The following is an 18,290-nucleotide window of genomic DNA, read 5'->3' as shown; positions in this document are numbered from 1 at the left end:
TTACTATTAATCTTTAGGTTCACTTACCACATGATTACTTGCACTGACTTGTATCTGTCATGTTAGTTCATCAGTTCTTTGTATGAACCTTTTTTGACACGAAACAGCCGATGTGTATTTTTGTGCTAAGTGTTGTTAAACATTCATTCATTCATTTATTCATTCGTTCATTTATTCATTCTTTATATGAATGAGTTTGTCAGCTCTTTTAATTTCATTTCTGGCTCTTCATTCATTCTCTAGCTCCTACCATTGTTCTCTAGCTCATTCATTCTCTAGCTCCTACCATCGTTCTCTAGCTCTCATCCATTCTCTAGCTCTCATCCATTCTCTAGCTCCTACTATCGTTCTCTAGCTCTCATCCATTCTCTAGCTCTCATCCATTCTCTAGCTCCTACCATCGTTCTCTAGCTCTCATTCATTCTCTAGCTCCTACCATCGTTCTCTAGCTCTCATCCATTCTCTAGCTCCTACCATCGTTCTCTAGCTCTCATCCATTCTCTAGCTCCTACCATCGTTCTCTAGCTCTCATCCATTCTCTAGCTCCTACCATCGTTCTCTAGCTCTCATTTATTCTCTAGCTCCTACCATTGTTCTCTTTGTTCTCTAGCTCTCATTCATTCTCTAGCTCCTACCATTGTTCTCTAGCTCTCATTCATTCTCTAGCTCCTACCATCGTTCTCTAGCTGTCATTCATTCTCTAGCTCCTACCATTGTATGTGATGTCACATAATATGTACTACTGCATGTATTCCTTCTCGTGACATAATGTATACCAGCTGAGAGAAGAAGTGACATCACAGTAGAAAAATAAAGTGGAGTCAATTTTATAAAAGTTTGTTTTGTTTAACAACACTACTAGAGCACATTGATTTATTAATCATTGGCTATTGGATGTCAAAAATTTGGTAATTTTGACATATAGTCTTAGGAAACCCACCACATTGTTCCATTAGTGCACCATTTGCACCATCCCACAGACAGGATAGCACATACCACAACATTTGATACACCAGTCGTGGTGCACTGGCTGGAATGAGATCAATTTTATAATGATTATATTAAAATTATAATGATGGAACTAGAAAATATTTCTGGCACTTGTCCATTTGACATTCGTCCTGAGAAAATCAATCCTTGGAGCAAGCTATAGCTAGTTCTTGAGACTTATGTTAGAAAAATCATTTACTAAAGGACTCAAAAAGTTTTTATTTTTATTTAACGACGCCACTAGAGCACACTGATTTTTTTATCTTATCATTGGCTATTGGACGTCAAACATATGGTCATTCTGACACTGGTTTTTAGAGGAAACCCGCTGTCGCCATATAGGCTACTCTTTTAAAACAGGCAGCAAGAGATCTTTTATTTGCGCTTCCCACAGGCAGGATAGCACAAACCATGGCCTTTGTTGAACCAGTTATGGATCACTGGTTGGTGCTAGTGGTATACACCTACCCATTGAGCCTTGCTGAGCACTCACTCAGGGTATGGAGTCGGTATCTGGATTAAAAATCCCATGCCTCGACTGGGATCTGAACCCAGTACCTACCAGTCTGTAGACCGATGACCTAACCACAATGCCACCGAGGCCAGTTCATCTACTAAAGGACTCATGCCAGAAACTACAGTGAAACTCCTCTAAACTGGACACCCTCGGGACCAAATAAAAAAGTCCAGTTTTAAGAGGTATCCGGTTTAGAGAGGTCCACTTATGTACAGATATTTCAAAAGGGAAAATAAAATATGTCCGGTTTTGAGGGAATCCCAGTTTACAGAGGGTCTGGTTTTGAGAGGTTTCAGTGTGTTAATCTACCATTATGATCTACCTTTTCCTCATGGACTTCATGCTAACTTTCATCCACTGGTTCTTCCTGTACTGCAGACAGTGTTTTAGTACGAGGCTTTGCAACTGGTGGTGATATAACTGGTGTTGATGCCGGTTGGAATACTGAAAAACATACATTGGAAAGGAATATTATAATTAAGATGTTAAGCCTGTTAATAATGTGCACTTGTTTTTAAGATAGCCAAAACAAGATGTAAAATAAAGTTTGTTTTCTTTAACAACTCCACTGGAGCACATTGATTAATTTATCATCATCGGCTATTGGATGTCAAACATTTGGTAATTGTGACTCGTAGTCATAAGAGAAAACCTAATACATTTTTCTTAATGCAGCAAGGGATCTTTTATGTGCACCTTGCCACAGACAGGAGGCACATACCACGGCCTTTGACCAGTTGTGGTGCACTGTTTGGAACGAGAAAAAATCCAATCAGTTGAATGGATCCACTGAGGTGATTCGATCCTGTGATGCAAACACCTCAGGCTAGCTCAATGAACCACCGATGGGGATGGATCCCAGATGGATAAATCAAATATGGAAAGGAATATCTGCTTAACAATTGCTCAACACATTTTAAATAATTGCTATTTGGTGTCAAACATACGCTTCTCAATATTGGGTCGACTAAAAGAGAGAAAATCCTATTGCTACCACATAGGCTACTCCAAACAATAAAGCAGCAAGGGATCTTTTATATGCACTTTCCCACAGAGGGTAGGGTCTCCACAAATACTAGAGTACTTGGGCATGGGCAGAATCCAGCAAGACTTGAGTTTGTTCACAGGACTCAAGTACCCGTGTAAGGAAAATCACTAATTTTTATTTTATTTTATATATTTTTTTAACACGTCATTTTGCCATATGTGTGCTGCCGGTTACATTATAGAGCTACGAGACATGTAGGAGAAACAAAAGTCGAATGTGTAGAATGCAATACATTATCTGACATCCATGTTCAGTGCTGGAATTAACATGCATAATGCTATTTTACTTTATTCCTTAGTCTCATAATCATCCAGTGTAAGTGTCGGGTACTCGGGTCCAGGTCGAGTTTGACCCTCGAGTACTCCAGTCCAAAATTTGGACTCGTGGAGGTCCTAGTAGAGAGGACAGTATATACGACAGTATGTACCATTCATGTGATACTGGATGAGATGACAGGACACCTCCCACCCATCCCCAGCCCACCCCTAGGGGTGATCAACCCTACTATCCATCCTGTACCACTGAGCTACATCCTGCCCCAATGATACAAAGAAATATACTTGCTGATACATAAACAGCTGTTATAAACAAAGAAATATACTTGCTGATACATAAACAGCTGTTATAAACAAAGAAATATACTTGCTGATACATAAACAGCTGTTATAAACAAAGAAATATACTTGCTGATACATAAACAGCTGTTATAAACACATGAAATAAACTTAATTCAAAGGTTTATTTAATAAATTTGTTCACATTATTGCATATTTGTTGACCAACAACAAATCTGTAATTTACTCAAATTAGAACAGTGTGTCATATTATACTGACAACATTGCTACCAAGATGAACACCGAATTAAAATGTTGAAATGGTGTGTCACATTATACTGACAAGCATTGCTATCAAGATGAACACTGAATTTAAAATGTTAACACAGTGAGTCACATCATATTGACAAGCATTGCTACCAAGATGAACACGGAATTGAAAATGTTGAAACGGTGTGTTACATCATACTGACAAGCACTGCTACCAAGATGAACACTGAATTAAAAATGTTAACACAGTGAGTTACGTTACACTGACAAGCATTGCTACCAAGATGAACACTGAATTAAAAATGTTGAAGAGGTGTGTTACATCATATTGACAAGCATTGCTACCAAGATGAACACGGAATTAAAAATGTTAACACAGCGAGTCACATCATACTGACAAGCACTGCTACCAAGATGAACACTGAATTAAAAATGTTAACACAGTGAGTTACGTTACACTGATAAGCATTGCTACCAAGATGAACACTGAATTAAAAATGTTGAAGCGGTGTGTTACATCATACTGACAAGCATTGCTACCAAGATGAACACGGAATTAAAAATGTTAACACAGCGAGTCACATCATACTGACAAGCACTGCTACCAAGATGAACACTGAATTAAAAATGTTAACACAGTGAGTTACGTTACACTGACAAGCATTGCTACCAAGATGAACACTGAATTAAAAATGTTGAAGCGGTGTGTTACATCATACTGACAAGCATTGCTACCAAGATGAACACTGAATTAAAAATGTTAACACAGTGTGTTACATCATACTGATAAGGATTGCTACCAATATGAACACTGAATTAAAAAAAAAAATGTTGATACCATCAGTATCTGGCTCATCGTTTTTGCTATCACTACTGCGAATCCGTTTGAATACAGAGGCCAACTCTGATGAACTATTTTCTTTCTCAATCGGAGCCAAGAGATCTGGATTACTTCTCGAGCGCTTCATGTTATTCTGAAACAAAAACAGAAAGATTCTCACATCAGATATAGTGCTAGCTCTGGGTGATCAGAACATTTCACCAAATTATCTCAAAAATGCAAAACCTAGAGCTATTTTGCAACAAAATATGAATTATTATAAAAAACACACCAAAATTCGCCAAATTAAAATAAAAGTCGTCAATTGTAAAAAAAATTGCAATTGGCGAGTGCCAGAGCTAGCCCTGAGTTAAACTACAAGTGTTATCACAAACACATTTAACAATACACACAGATCAATGCAATACTAGCGGGAGATTTTTGAAGCTATCTTAGCGCTATGATATCGTAAAACTATCGTAAGCTATGATGTGACTATAGCACACGCCTGGTGTGCACTGTGAGTTATAAATTACTGGAAATAAACAAGTGGACATTACTACAGATATGATATATACTGAGTCAAATTAAAAACTTCACAATGTTAAATTTGAATAACATTAACAAGTGTTGAAAGCAGGTAGTTTTCAGGAATTAAAATGGTAATGACAATGTCATCAATCCATCTGAAGCCCATCACAGCCCACATGACCCGATCCATAGCACATGCATAGCACTATTAAGGTGAAAGTGGTGTCGCATATGCCACTGGTCACGTGACTACAACAGCCCACAAGTTTTTACAGTAATCTGACAAAATGAAAACACACAAACGATATTTGTTATGATCTGTTCCAATGTTGGGCTTCACAAATGTGCAGCGTGAACATGCTGTCGGTATCTTGCAGTCTGGAACATCAGTAGGCGATGTTGCAAGGTTGTTTGGTTGCAGTCGACTGGCAGTTTAAGATCTACGGATACAAATACAACAAACGGGCACCACAGCTGATTGTCCCCAAACAGGTAGACCATGTGTGACGTCACAGGCAGATGACCGTCATATTATGTTAAGTCACCTCTGCAACTGTTTCATGACAACTACAGCAACCATGAATGAACTTTTCAGATGTTAGGTGTCCGCACAAACAATTTGACACAATTACACTAATGTCAACTGTGGGCACAACAGCACTTGCGATGGACTCGGAGGGAATGGAATAGAGTCGTGTTTAGCGATGAATCAAGATTCACACTGCGATTTGCCGATGACAGGCAGAGGGTTTGGAGACGACGTGGTGAGCGTAATGCTCAGTGTTGTGTCAATGAAGCTGACAGATTCGGAGGCGGAAGCGTAATGGTTTGGGGTGCTTTCTGTGGGAATTGCCATTCTCCACTTCTTGTCATCTGTAGCAACCTCAATGCTGCTGCATACCATGACCAGGTGCTAGCCCAGGAACTTGTGCCCTTCATGGCAGCTCATGGTCCAGGCCTGATCCTTCAGCATGACAACACCAGACCCCACACGGCCATCTTGACAAGGGATTACCTGAGGAATACGTCATCAATGTCATAGGGTGCTGGGAAGACGACTGCACACCTCAGGAACCCTCCACAGACTTTACAAGAACTTGGGTGCCTCGTTAGTGGAACAATGGCACCATATCCCTAACGCAGTCTTTACACACACCAGGCAGTCAACGAGGAGGCATTGCATTGCAGTTGTGGGTACACATGGAGGGCAACTGTGCAACTGAACCTGTGATTCCATCAGACTGACAAGTGCATTGACTGGATTGAGAAGTAGCTCAATGGGCCCACTGATGGGGATTGATCCCAGACTGATCGCGCCTCAAGGGAGCTCTTTACCACTATATGCCTCCCCCACAGACAGACGAATGCAATGTGTACTGAGAATTATACATTATTACAAATAAGAATAAGCACAATACTAAAAATATCTATTACGTCTAATATATGTTGTTATTACCACCACATAATTACTTTCGTATCATAATAGGAAAGGAAGTAAACTTTAAAATGGTTGGAAAGAACAATCAAGTTGGGCTGATGTTTATGAATTATTTAGGGTACAGCAAAAAAGCAGCTATCAAATCACAATAATTCCAATCTGTAAATAGTTTAATTATGAAGTTAAATTAAAGTTTGTTTTGTTTAACGAAACCACTGGAGCACATTAATTTATCATCGGCTATTAGATGTCAAAAATTTAGTAATCCTGACACGCAGTCATTTGAGGAAACCCACTACATTTTTTTTTTAATGCAGCAAGGGATAATATATATGCACTTTCCCACAGGCAGGAAAGCACATACCATGGTCTTTGTCCAGTTGTGGTGCACTGCTTGGAACGAGAAAACCCCAATGAGTTGAATAAATCCACCAAGGTGGTTCGATCCTGCTATGCAAGCACCTCAGGTGAGTGCTCAACCAACTGAGCTAAATCCTGCCCCCTTATTGTTATAAATGCTTGGATTGGTCCAAATAATATCATGTGACTTAAGAGATAAACACTGTTAAAACAATGTGTAAAACAGTCCTGTGGTTCATACTTGCATGAAAGTAAAAAAATTATTGCATTCAATTTTCAAATAAACCCTGGACAACCAACTCTGATTTAAGAATGTTTTCAGCAGTGAAGAAATAAAGCAGTTTTTTAAAGGGACATTCCCGAGTTTGCTGCATTGTAAGATGTTTCCTACTAATAAAATATTTCTACGATTAAACTTACATATTAAATATTTTTTCTTGCTTAGAATATCAGTGTCTGTATATTCAATGTGTGTTCTGGTCATTTTAATATTTGTAAGAAGTCCAAACTGGATTTTGTCTTCAAATAATTTTATACATCTTTTTTAGGAAATAAAATGAAATTTAACCTAGTACAAATATTAGAATGATCAGAAACATGTTTAATATACAGCCACTAATATTTTATGCAGAAAAATATATTTGATATGTAAAAGTAAAGTGTGTTTTATTTAACGACGCCACTAGAGCACATTGATTTTTTTTATCTTATCATCGGCTATTGGACGTCAAACATATGGTCAGTCTGACACTGTTTTTTAGAGGAAACCCGCTGTCACCACATAGGCTACTCTTTTACGACAGGCAGCAAGGGATCTTTTATCTGCGCTTCCCACAGGCAGGATAGCACAAACCATGGAATTTGTTGAACCAGTTATGGATCACTGGTCGGTGCAAGTGGTTTACACCTACCCATTGAGCCTTGCGGAGCACTCACTCATTGTTTGGAGTCAGTATCTGGATTAAAAATGCCATGCCTCGACTGGGATCCGAACCCAGTACCTACCAGCCTGTAGACCGATGGCCTAACCACGACGCCACCGAGGCCGGTTTGATATGTAATTACAATCTTTAAAAAGTCTCTGTTAGTCGATAACATCTTAAAAATTGCAGCAATCTGAGGAATGTCCCTTTGAAGGAACATCTTCTGCTACCTACCAGGATTGTGTGCAGTTCTTCCATGGCTCCAGCTTTCGGCGGACTCTCATTTTCCTTTTCATAAGATAAAAATACAATAATAAATTCTTATGTATGTTATAAAAATATACAATATAAATAAATAAAAATATATAGAGGATACTCACCAAGTGTCTTGTGATATCATAATTTATCAGCATAAGTTGATAAAAGTATGAAATCCGAGTGCTGATAAATTATGATATCACAAGATACGAGGGTGGTATTCTTTTTATCATCCATTATCGACAATTGTAAACAATGTCAGTAATGTGGGTTGAATGTCACTATATTTGGCAGCGGTAGACTTGTTAACAGAACAACAGTGGCATGACGTCACTAATGATAGGTTTATAGCATGGAAACATACACAGTGATGTAACAAAAATAAGTGATATCTCCTAGGAAAATTATAGTGCCAGCGATATATCCTACAAAAACCTTTAATGGATGATAAATATATATATATATATACAGTCAACTCCACTTATTTGCACATCGGTTTATAGCATAATTCGGTTAATCGACTATTTTCACCCAACACGGAACCATTTGCCCTTATAACACTACAAAACATCCGGTTAATTGCACAGACTACAGGCTATATATCGGTTATTTGCACATATAAATAACGATTTTTTTTTTTTTGGTGCTAAATTAATGTCACAAATGACTGAGAATGTCTATCAAACTTTGGCAAAAAAACTCAAATAAATCACCGATTAATCTGTTTTGTTTGAGCTCACTGTGTGGTAAGCCGACTGCAAGTGTAATCGCTGTTTACAGAGTCGACGTGTGACATGCAAATGAGATGGTGTGCACGTTACTACTGGTGAATCACAATACCCGACTACAAGATTTAAGAATGACATAATTAAGTTGAATAAACCTAAGACCTAATGTTTTGTTTGCAATATATTGCTGTTAATCAGAGGCCATCTCAATAACAAGTAACTCTCCGACTATTATTTTTAGAAGTACCGCCTGTGCGCTTGTACGCATGCGCACTCAACTATTGAGGCCCTATTCGATTGACGTGTTCAGGGCAATCATTGTTCTGTATCAATTATTACGTTATGTTGAGAAGCCTTGTTAATAATTAAAAGATTACAGATCAATCGTCCTAGGCGGTTATGTTTTTAATAAATGTGACCGAGAAAGGGTTGTTGTTCACTTATTCATTAGATGCAGTGTACGCTATATCTGTTAAACGCAAAAGAAACGATTTATCACTTGCTTCCCGGAAAATGTAGCGGAAAAAAAAAGACTGGTGGGGGAGGTCGTCAAAAAAACAAACATAACAAAGACCGTTATTTATGGATCGTCCCTAAGTTTCTGCTATATTGTTAGACACCAATCAGTCGGACCTCACCATGAAGGTCAGTCAATTGTGTTAGACCGGGTATGCAAATAAGCGGGTTTGACTGTATATATATATATATATAAAAGAATATATTGTCTATAAAAAGAGATGCAAGCTGTTCAAGAGTTAATCTCATGAGGGAGGCAGGAAGCATCGTAATAATAATTTTATACTTGCTTTATATGGTTTAAACTTTTAAAAATTAGTTTGTGGGTGAATACAAACACATTTCACACAGGGAACATTTTGTTCAGTATCGTGTCACGATTCGCTACGCAAGTTTCAGAAATCACTACACAATTTTAAAACATTAAACAGTAGTTGCTTCTAATCAATTTTCAATTCACTAGAAGTGTCACTAATCAAGATTTCAAAAACAAAATGATCTGTGTCACAGGTATGAATAAACTGAATAGACGCATGACAATAAACTGAAGTCACAGGTATGAATAAACTGAATAGATGTATGACAATAAACTGAAGTCACAGGTATGAATAAACTGAATAGACGCATGACAATAAACTGAAGTCACAGATATGAATAAACTGAATAGATGCATGACAATAAACTAAAGTCAAAGGTATGAATAAACTGAATAGATGCATAACAATAAACTGAAGTCACAGATATGAATAAACTGAATAGATGCATAACAATAAACTGAAGTCAAAGGTATGAATAAACTGAAGAGATGTATGACAATAAACTGAAGTCACAGGTATGAATAAACTGAACAGACGCATGACAATAAACTGAATAGACGCATGACAATAAACTGAATAGACGCATGACAATAAACTGAATAGACGCATGACAATAAACTGAATAGATGCATGACAATAAACTGAATAGATGCATAACAATAAACTGAAGTCAAAGGTATGAATAAAGTGAATAGACACATGACAATAAACTGAAGTTCCTACATTTCTTAGGCCTGTTTGTTTGAGGACTTTGTTTAGAGGTTTTCCATCTTTGATTCTCTTCATCATCTCATCCAGGGCCTTTGAGTATCCTTCATTCACCTGAGCTCCTCCTTTTACCACTGAAATCAGACAACACATAATTAGACTGGCAGTATTTGAACTGTATAGTTATAATCAGTACTGTCAAATAATCAGTTCAAGGTTATTAAAAAACAACAATGCATAATACCATCAATGAATGAAACTCCTAACAGCAAATCGGACCTCAAACCTTTTTCTTTCTTTTTTTTCTTTTTTTTTTGCTTGCACTAACTTTATAATTCTTTGATGTCTTTTTCAGAAATATATATTAAAAGTCAGTTTATTACATTTTGAAATACATGTACATTATTATTCAGTTCAAACTTGATGTTGTATATTTTGAACTACAGTGTAATCTAACCAACACTCACATTTACTGCCAACGTCTACTTTCTTTTTCTTGAATTTGGACAAAAAGCTGAAACATAAAGCATGCAAAAATCAGTTATTGTTAAACAAAACAGATGGCCATTTTAATTTTGTTTTGACCCAAGTCAACTTAAATTAACTTTAAAATACAGATGAAGTAAAAGTTTGTTTTGTTTAACAACACCACTAGAGCACACTGATTTATTAATCATCGGCTATTGGTTGTCAAACATTTGGTAATTTTTTAAATATAGTCTTAGAGAGGAAACACGCCACATTTTGCCATTAGTAGCAAGGGATATTTATATGCATCATCCAACAGACAGGATAGCACATACCACAGGTTTTGATACACCAGTTGTGATGCACTGGCCAGAATGAGAAATGGTCCAATGTGCCCATAGACTGACCACGCATCAGATGAAAGAAATGTTTTATTTAACGACGCTCTCAACACATTTTATTTACGGTTATATGGCGTCAGACATATGGTTATGGACCACACAGATTTTGAGAGGAAACCCGCTGTCGCCACCATGCATCAGATGAGTGCTTTCCCACTGGGCTACATACTGCACCTACCGATGAAGAGTCCACAGTCACATTTTGGTGAAAGAAAGATTTTGTTTTACAATCGTAATCTATCGACAACATAGTGTCATTGTCTATTTGTGAAACAAGTTAAATTATTATGTTCTTCCCCTAGTAAAACGTTTATTCTGCTAGCATTCTTTGTTAATAAATTTTTTAAGCAAATAATGATCACTGTTCACAAGTTTCAAATCGATATTTCTCAAAAACTATAAAATGTGACTTTGATCACTTTTACCTGTAGACCTTTTAGACACTAAGTTTGTTTTGTTTAATGACACCACTAGAGCACATTGATTAATTAATCATCGGCTATTGGATGTCAAACATTTCGTAGTCATCAGAGGAAACCGGCTATATTTTTCCTAATGCTGCAAGGGATATTTTATATGCACTTTCCCACAGACAGGAAAGCACATACCACAGACTTTGACCAGTTGTGGTGCACTTGTTGGAATGTGAAAAACCCCAATCAGTTGAATGGATCCACCGAGATGTTTAGATCCTGCAACACAACACCTTAAGCGAGGACTCAACCGACTGAGCAAACTCCCTTTAGATAGAAATGATTGGTTACAGAATCTTTTCATATCACTGAAACTTCAAAAAAATTATAAAGGACTAACATAATGACAATCAACTACTAAACAGTTTAACTGTTAATATGGAAGGAAGGAAGGAAGGAAATGTTTTATTTAACGACACACTCAACACATTTTATTTACGGTTATATGGCATCAGACATATGGTTATGGACCACACATATACTGAGAGAGGAAACCTGCTGTCGCCACTTCATGGGCTACTCTTTTCGATTAGCAGCAAGGGATTTTTTATATGCACCATCCCACAGACAGGATAGTACATACCACGGCCTGTTACACCAGTTGTTGAGCACTGGCTGGAACAAGAAATAGCCCAATGGGTCCACTGACGGGGATCGATCCTAGACCGACCGCACACTTTGCAACTGGGCTACATCCTGTCCCTCTGTTAATATGGATGCCATCTTGGTTGCTAAGGTAGAAATAACTTGAAATGTTTCCAATGTTTTTAGGGTTTCACTTTTGTAGATTAAATGTCTCTGATAATTTCATCTTAGAGGAATAACAAATCATGATCACTAAACTTTTAACACTGCCCAGGAACGGCAGCTGTGACAAATATCTTAAAAATATAAAAATCCTACCCTGTGCGGGAGGTAGAAGGTGGTAGTGGGGGTGGTGGTGGAGGTGGTGGAGGTTGAATTGCCTTTTCATATTTCTTTCGAACATCTTCACCTGTAAAATCACAACAGATAAATCTTTATTGTTATCTGTAAAAATCATAAAATCTTATTAACTATATAAAGCACTGAAATGAAAATGTTAGGTTACCATTAATAAAACAATACCCACACTGTAATCCAACACCCAAGACCATGCAACACTGTCTCTTCACACCTAATACCATGCCACACTGTCACATGACACCTAATACCATGCCACACTGTCACTTCACACCTAATACCATGCCACACTGTCACTTAACACCTAATACCATGATACTGTCACATGACACCTAATACCATGCCACACGACACCTAATACCATGCCACACTGTCACTTCACACCTAATACCATGCCACACTGTCACTTAACACCTAATACCATGATACACTGTCACATGACACCTAATACCATTCCACACTGTCACATAACACCTAATACCATGCCACACTGTCTCTTCACACCCAATACCATGCCACACTGTCACTTAACACCTAATACCATGCCACACTGTCACTTAACACCTAATACTATGATACACTGTCACATGACACCTAATACCATGCCACACTGTCACATGACACCTAATACCATTCCACACTGTCTCTTCAAACCCAATACCATGCCACACTGTCACATGACACCTAATACCATGCCACACTGTCACATGACACCTAATACCATGCCACACTGTCACATGACACGTAATACCATGCCACACTGTCACATGACACCTAATACCATGCCACACTGTCACATGACACTTAATACCATGCCACACTGTCACATAACACCCAATACCATGCCACACTGTCACTTGACACCCAATACCATGCCACACTGTCACATAACACCCAATACCATGCCACACTGTCACTTGACACCTAATACCATGCCACACTGTCACATGACACCTAATGCCATGTCACACTGTCACTTGACACCTAATACCATGTCACACTGTCACATAACACCCAATACCATGCCACACTGTCACATAACACTTAATACCATGTCACACTGTCTCTTAACACCTAATACCATGCCACACTGTCACATAACACCTAATACCATGTCACACTGTCTCTTAACACCTAATACCATGCCACACTGTCACTTGACACCTAATACCATGCCACACTGTCACATAACACCCAATACCATGCCACACTGTCACTTGACACCTAATACCATGCCACACTGTCACATAACACCTAATACCATGCCACACTGTCACATAACACCTAATACCATTCCACACTGTCACTTAACACCCAATACCATGCCACACTGTCATTTAACACCCGATACCATGCCTTACTGTCACTTAACACCTAATACCAAGCATTACTGTTACTTGACACCTAACACCATGCATTACTGTCACTTAACACCTGTCATGCATTACTGTCACTTAACACCTAATGTCAGTGTTCGAGATTAACAGTATCCCGGTATCCCAGGGATACCAGAATGTAATTTTGGATACCAGACTTCAATAACCCAGTATCCCACTGGGATACTATATAATGTTGGGTTTTTTAATCCTGCATTTTTATTTTTCGCTGAAACAGTGAAAGTCATCATTTACTGGTGAAGTTGAGTAGCAATATTTTCAAGCTCGCACCCAGTCTAATGCTACACTGGAGCAATAGCAACATAGCAATAGACTGGGAACAAGAACAATGTCGTCCAATTTTGTTATGATGTAATATATGAATTTCATTTAAGTGGGATACTAAATTCTTAGGTGGGATACCAGATTTTGAAATGTTAGTATCCAACTGGGATACTGCCCAAATTTTTTAATCTCAAACACTGAATGTCATGCATTACTCTCACTTAACACCTAATATTATGCATTACTCTCACTTAACACCTAATATTATGCATTACTCTCACTTAACACCTAATATTATGCATTACTCTCACTTAACACCTAACACCATGGATTATGTAATGGAGAATACACGGTTATCTGTTGATTCTTGAAAAATAACTCCAAACTTAATCCATTATTCATTTTTAAAAATTACTTAACTGCTAAATTAACTTCTATTTGATCTTTTTTAATGAAAATATTGGTTAAAATGACAAAGAATATTTACAAAACTAATAACCCAAAATGGTAGGATCCTTTTGGACCTAACCTGAATGATTCGGTCAAGAAAACCTCAGCAGTGGATAGTTGGCATTAAGCGTAATGCACGTGCTAAATGTGTAACCTCTGATTTCCGATTTAGCTTCCGACAATCTTCATTGTGTTCTGCAGAATACATTACTATAACTAGTATCAGGGTTGCAAGGCTTAAATTACATGTTCATTTGATGATGCAGATGCTTGTGCCTTGTGGGCTAATGCGTTGTACTTGTTTACAATGTACAAGTTCTGTGGGTAGTGGGTTCGAATCCCTGTCCCAAACTCATAAAAAGTTTAAATTGCATTGTTTCACAAGTGTTGATTCTTGAAAAATAATCCACCTTGAACAACAGTGTGACGTCTCAGATATGGATTAATGTCACTTAACACCTAATGTTACTTGACACTTAACACCATGCATTACTGTCACTTAACACCTAATACAATGCATTACTGTCACAAACACCATGTCACATTGTAACCCAAAAGCCAATACCATGTCACATTATTACTGACAACATTGAACTTGATGCAACATTATCTTCCAATATAGTTTTACCAGTGCACTGCAACACAAACAACCTCTCCACTTGGTACACCTATATTATCCACAACAAACAACACCATATTGAGTAACTTCTTGACAACACCTAAAATCATTAGTGCAACCATTACTAAAGCACTGACAATATGAATTGGAACAAAGGACACGTACATGTATACTCAAAACGAATGAATGAGCGGAACAGATAATTTTAACATGCTCGTATACCATGAAGGTTTTGAGCATGTCTGTCCCGGGTCCCGTCACTGGATAGCCAGGGGCCCGACCCGGGACAGAGGAATGAGTGAATGAATGAGCGGAACAGATAATTTTAACATGCTCGTATACCACGAAGGTTTCGAGCATGTCTGTCCCGGGTCCCGTCTCTGGATAGCCAGGGCCCGACCCGGGACAGAGGAATGAGTGAATGAATGTGTAACAACACCCCAGCACAAAACTACACATCCGCTATTGGGCGTCAGTATATTGAAAAGATGCAAAACATCATTATTTGATAGAAAGATAAAGTTTGTTTCGTTTAACAACACCACTTTATTTATCATTGGCTATTCAATGGCAAATGTTTGGTAATTTTAACATATAATATAGTGTCTTAGAGAGGAAACCTGCTATATTTTTCCATTAGTACATTGTAGCATGGGATCCTTTATATGCACCACCCCACAGACAGGATAGCACATATCACAACCATTGATATACCAGTCATGGTGCACTACCTAGAACGAGAAACAGCCCAATGAGCCCACCGATGAGGATTGATCCTAAACTGACCATGCATCAAACAAAAACATTACCACTCGTCAACATCCTGCCCCTTCCTTATTTGATAGATACAGTTGCTGTAAATTATTTTTTATTACTACAAAAAGCAAAAAGGACTATATGTCCAAATTACCAAATGTTTAACATCCAATAGCCAATGATTACTAAATCAATGTGCTCTAGTGGTGTCGTTAAAGAAAACAGACTTTATCTATTACTACAAAAAGGACTATACGTCCAAATTACCAAATGTTTGACATCCAATAGCCAATGATTACTAAATCAATGTGCTCTAGTGGTGTCGTTAAAGAAAACAGACTTTATCTATTACTACAAAAAGGACTATACGTCCAAATTACCAAATGTTTGACATCCAATAGCCAATGATTACTAAATCAATGTGCTCTAGTGGTGTCGTTAAAGAAAACAGACTTTATCTATTACTACAAAAAGGACTATACGTCCAAATTACCAAATGTTTGACATCCAATAGCCAATGATTACTAAATCAATGTGCTCTAGTGGTGTCGTTAAAGAAAACAGACTTTATCTATTACTACAAAAAGGACTATACGTCCAAATTACCAAATGTTTGACATCCAATAGCCAATGATTACTAAATCAATGTGCTCTAGTGGTGTCGTTAAAGAAAACAGACTTTATCTATCAGTACAAAAAGAACATAATATGTATAAATCTGTTGGAGGTTTTCATGTCCATTTGAACAATGGATCTTTTCTGAAGAATGTTATCTCGGACATGGGTGTGGTAGGTCCACTGTGAACCCACTTTCCTACATTTCCTATATTTACAAATGTTTGGCATCTATTTTACGAAGAAAATTACATTATTACAGAAGATGGAGCATTTTAATGACAAAAGAAAATGAAATGTGTTTACTTGTAACTGTATTTGTTGTACTATAATAGTAATAAAATGTGTGGTTTAGTTGTAGATTTACGTTTACAAGCAAAACTAGGTTTACAATGTTTTATGAAACTGGGCCCAGAAGATTAATCAAACTTAGTGTCAATGTTCACGGGTTAAACCTAGGTTATGTGACTTTAATGTTTGTTGCTGTGTTAGTGTGACAGAGTTGACATGACAAATAATGACCAGGCTCAAACTTAGTGTCAATGTTCACGGGTTAAACTTAGGTTCTGTGACTTTAATGTTTTGTTGCTGTGTTAGTGTGACAGAGTTGACATGACAAATAATAACCAGGCTCAAACTTAGTGTCAATGTTCACAGGTTAAACCTAGGTTCTGTTACTTTAATATTTTGTTGCTGTGTTAGTGTGACAGAGTTGACATGACAAATAATGACCAGGCTCAAACTTAGTGTCAATGTTCACGGGTTAAACCTAGGCTCTGTGACTTTAATGTTTTGTTGCTGTATTAGTGTGACAGAGTTGACATGACAAATAATGACCAGGCTCAAACTGAAGACTTTTTATCTGCCCCGAGTCAGACCACCGATCATATCGGAGGCCGGACTCGGGGTAGGCATGTTCGAAACCATAAAGGTATAGGAGCACGTTAAAACCGTATCTAAGTCTAAGAAGACTTTTATTTCAAACTGTCATGGTCAAAGAGCATTCAGATATCACTAAACGAAATGTTGAGGTAGTGCTCAGGCGCTTCATACACCTGTAATATTACAATCACCACATCAACAATAGTACATCAACTTATTAATCATAATCAATGTCAAACATTTGATAATTCTTCACATGTAGTCTAAGAGAAACTGCTATTATTTTTTTTTCTATTAACAGCAAGGAATAGTACATACCTCTGCTTTTTGATATACTAGTCCTGAAGCATTGGACTGAATCTTGCAAACATTTAAAAATTCATGCATGTGCTCCACCAAAGTATGACCATTACATTTTTTAATATTTTAATATCCCCATTCACTGATGATGTAAAATTCATGATTATTCCAATTTTAGTTTTAGAAACAAAGTTAGAAATTAATTAACTGGTTGTTTATCCTGTGAAAGTTTGAATGGTGAATGCCACAAGGCAACCTGAACCTCGTGACATTCGCCATTTTAACCTTTGCAAGATAAATCTGATATCTTAAGACAGTAAATAGTTGTTCTCTATATAGTTACCACCAGAAAAGTTACACCTATGTCTGTCTCACCATCTAACTTCAAAGTTTGTGTTGTTTATTGACACCACTAGGGCATAAAATTTTAATTTATCAGACAACCAATATGTTGTTCATGTGGTTTTAGTGTTTACGTGAACGATTTTCTTCAGTAGTTCAGATACAAATGAAAAGGTTAATGGGCAACGATAATCAAATGAGAATCTAAGATGAGTGATTTTCGTAGCTTTTCTCCATCAAATTTCCTATCATAAATACGGAAATATACTTTTAGTGTGCTAGGACTAACTTGAAAGCTGCCAGGTGAAAATAAAAATTAAGTTTGTTTGTCCTAACCTGACCGACCCACGAAAATTGACTGGTTTCAAAATCTTATCTGTCCTCATTTGAGGAAGATTAAAAT

General features: G+C 37.4%; 1 protein-coding gene across 1 annotated transcript in view; it reads right to left on the bottom strand.

The window, feature by feature from the left end:
* The window catches only part of LOC121383233 (shootin-1-like), a 67,182-nt gene that overhangs the window by 842 nt on the left and 48,050 nt on the right, over positions 1–18,290 (bottom strand). Inside the window, exons 11-16 of the mRNA XM_041513125.1 lie at positions 12,224–12,314; positions 10,446–10,492; positions 9,994–10,112; positions 7,686–7,739; positions 4,218–4,353; positions 1,830–1,951 (exon numbers count right to left, since the gene is read on the bottom strand). Of these exons, the coding sequence (XP_041369059.1) occupies positions 1,851–1,951; positions 4,218–4,353; positions 7,686–7,739; positions 9,994–10,112; positions 10,446–10,492; positions 12,224–12,314 (548 nt within the window). The 3' untranslated portion in view covers positions 1,830–1,850. The remainder of the gene's footprint in view (positions 1–1,829; positions 1,952–4,217; positions 4,354–7,685; positions 7,740–9,993; positions 10,113–10,445; positions 10,493–12,223; positions 12,315–18,290) is intronic.

This window comes from Gigantopelta aegis, chromosome 10 (assembly GCF_016097555.1).
Source record: "Gigantopelta aegis isolate Gae_Host chromosome 10, Gae_host_genome, whole genome shotgun sequence".
Classification (NCBI taxonomy): Eukaryota; Metazoa; Mollusca; class Gastropoda; order Neomphalida; family Peltospiridae; genus Gigantopelta; species Gigantopelta aegis.
The sequence above is the reverse complement of the archived record's forward strand: the minus strand, read 5'-3'. Positions and strand labels throughout refer to the sequence as shown.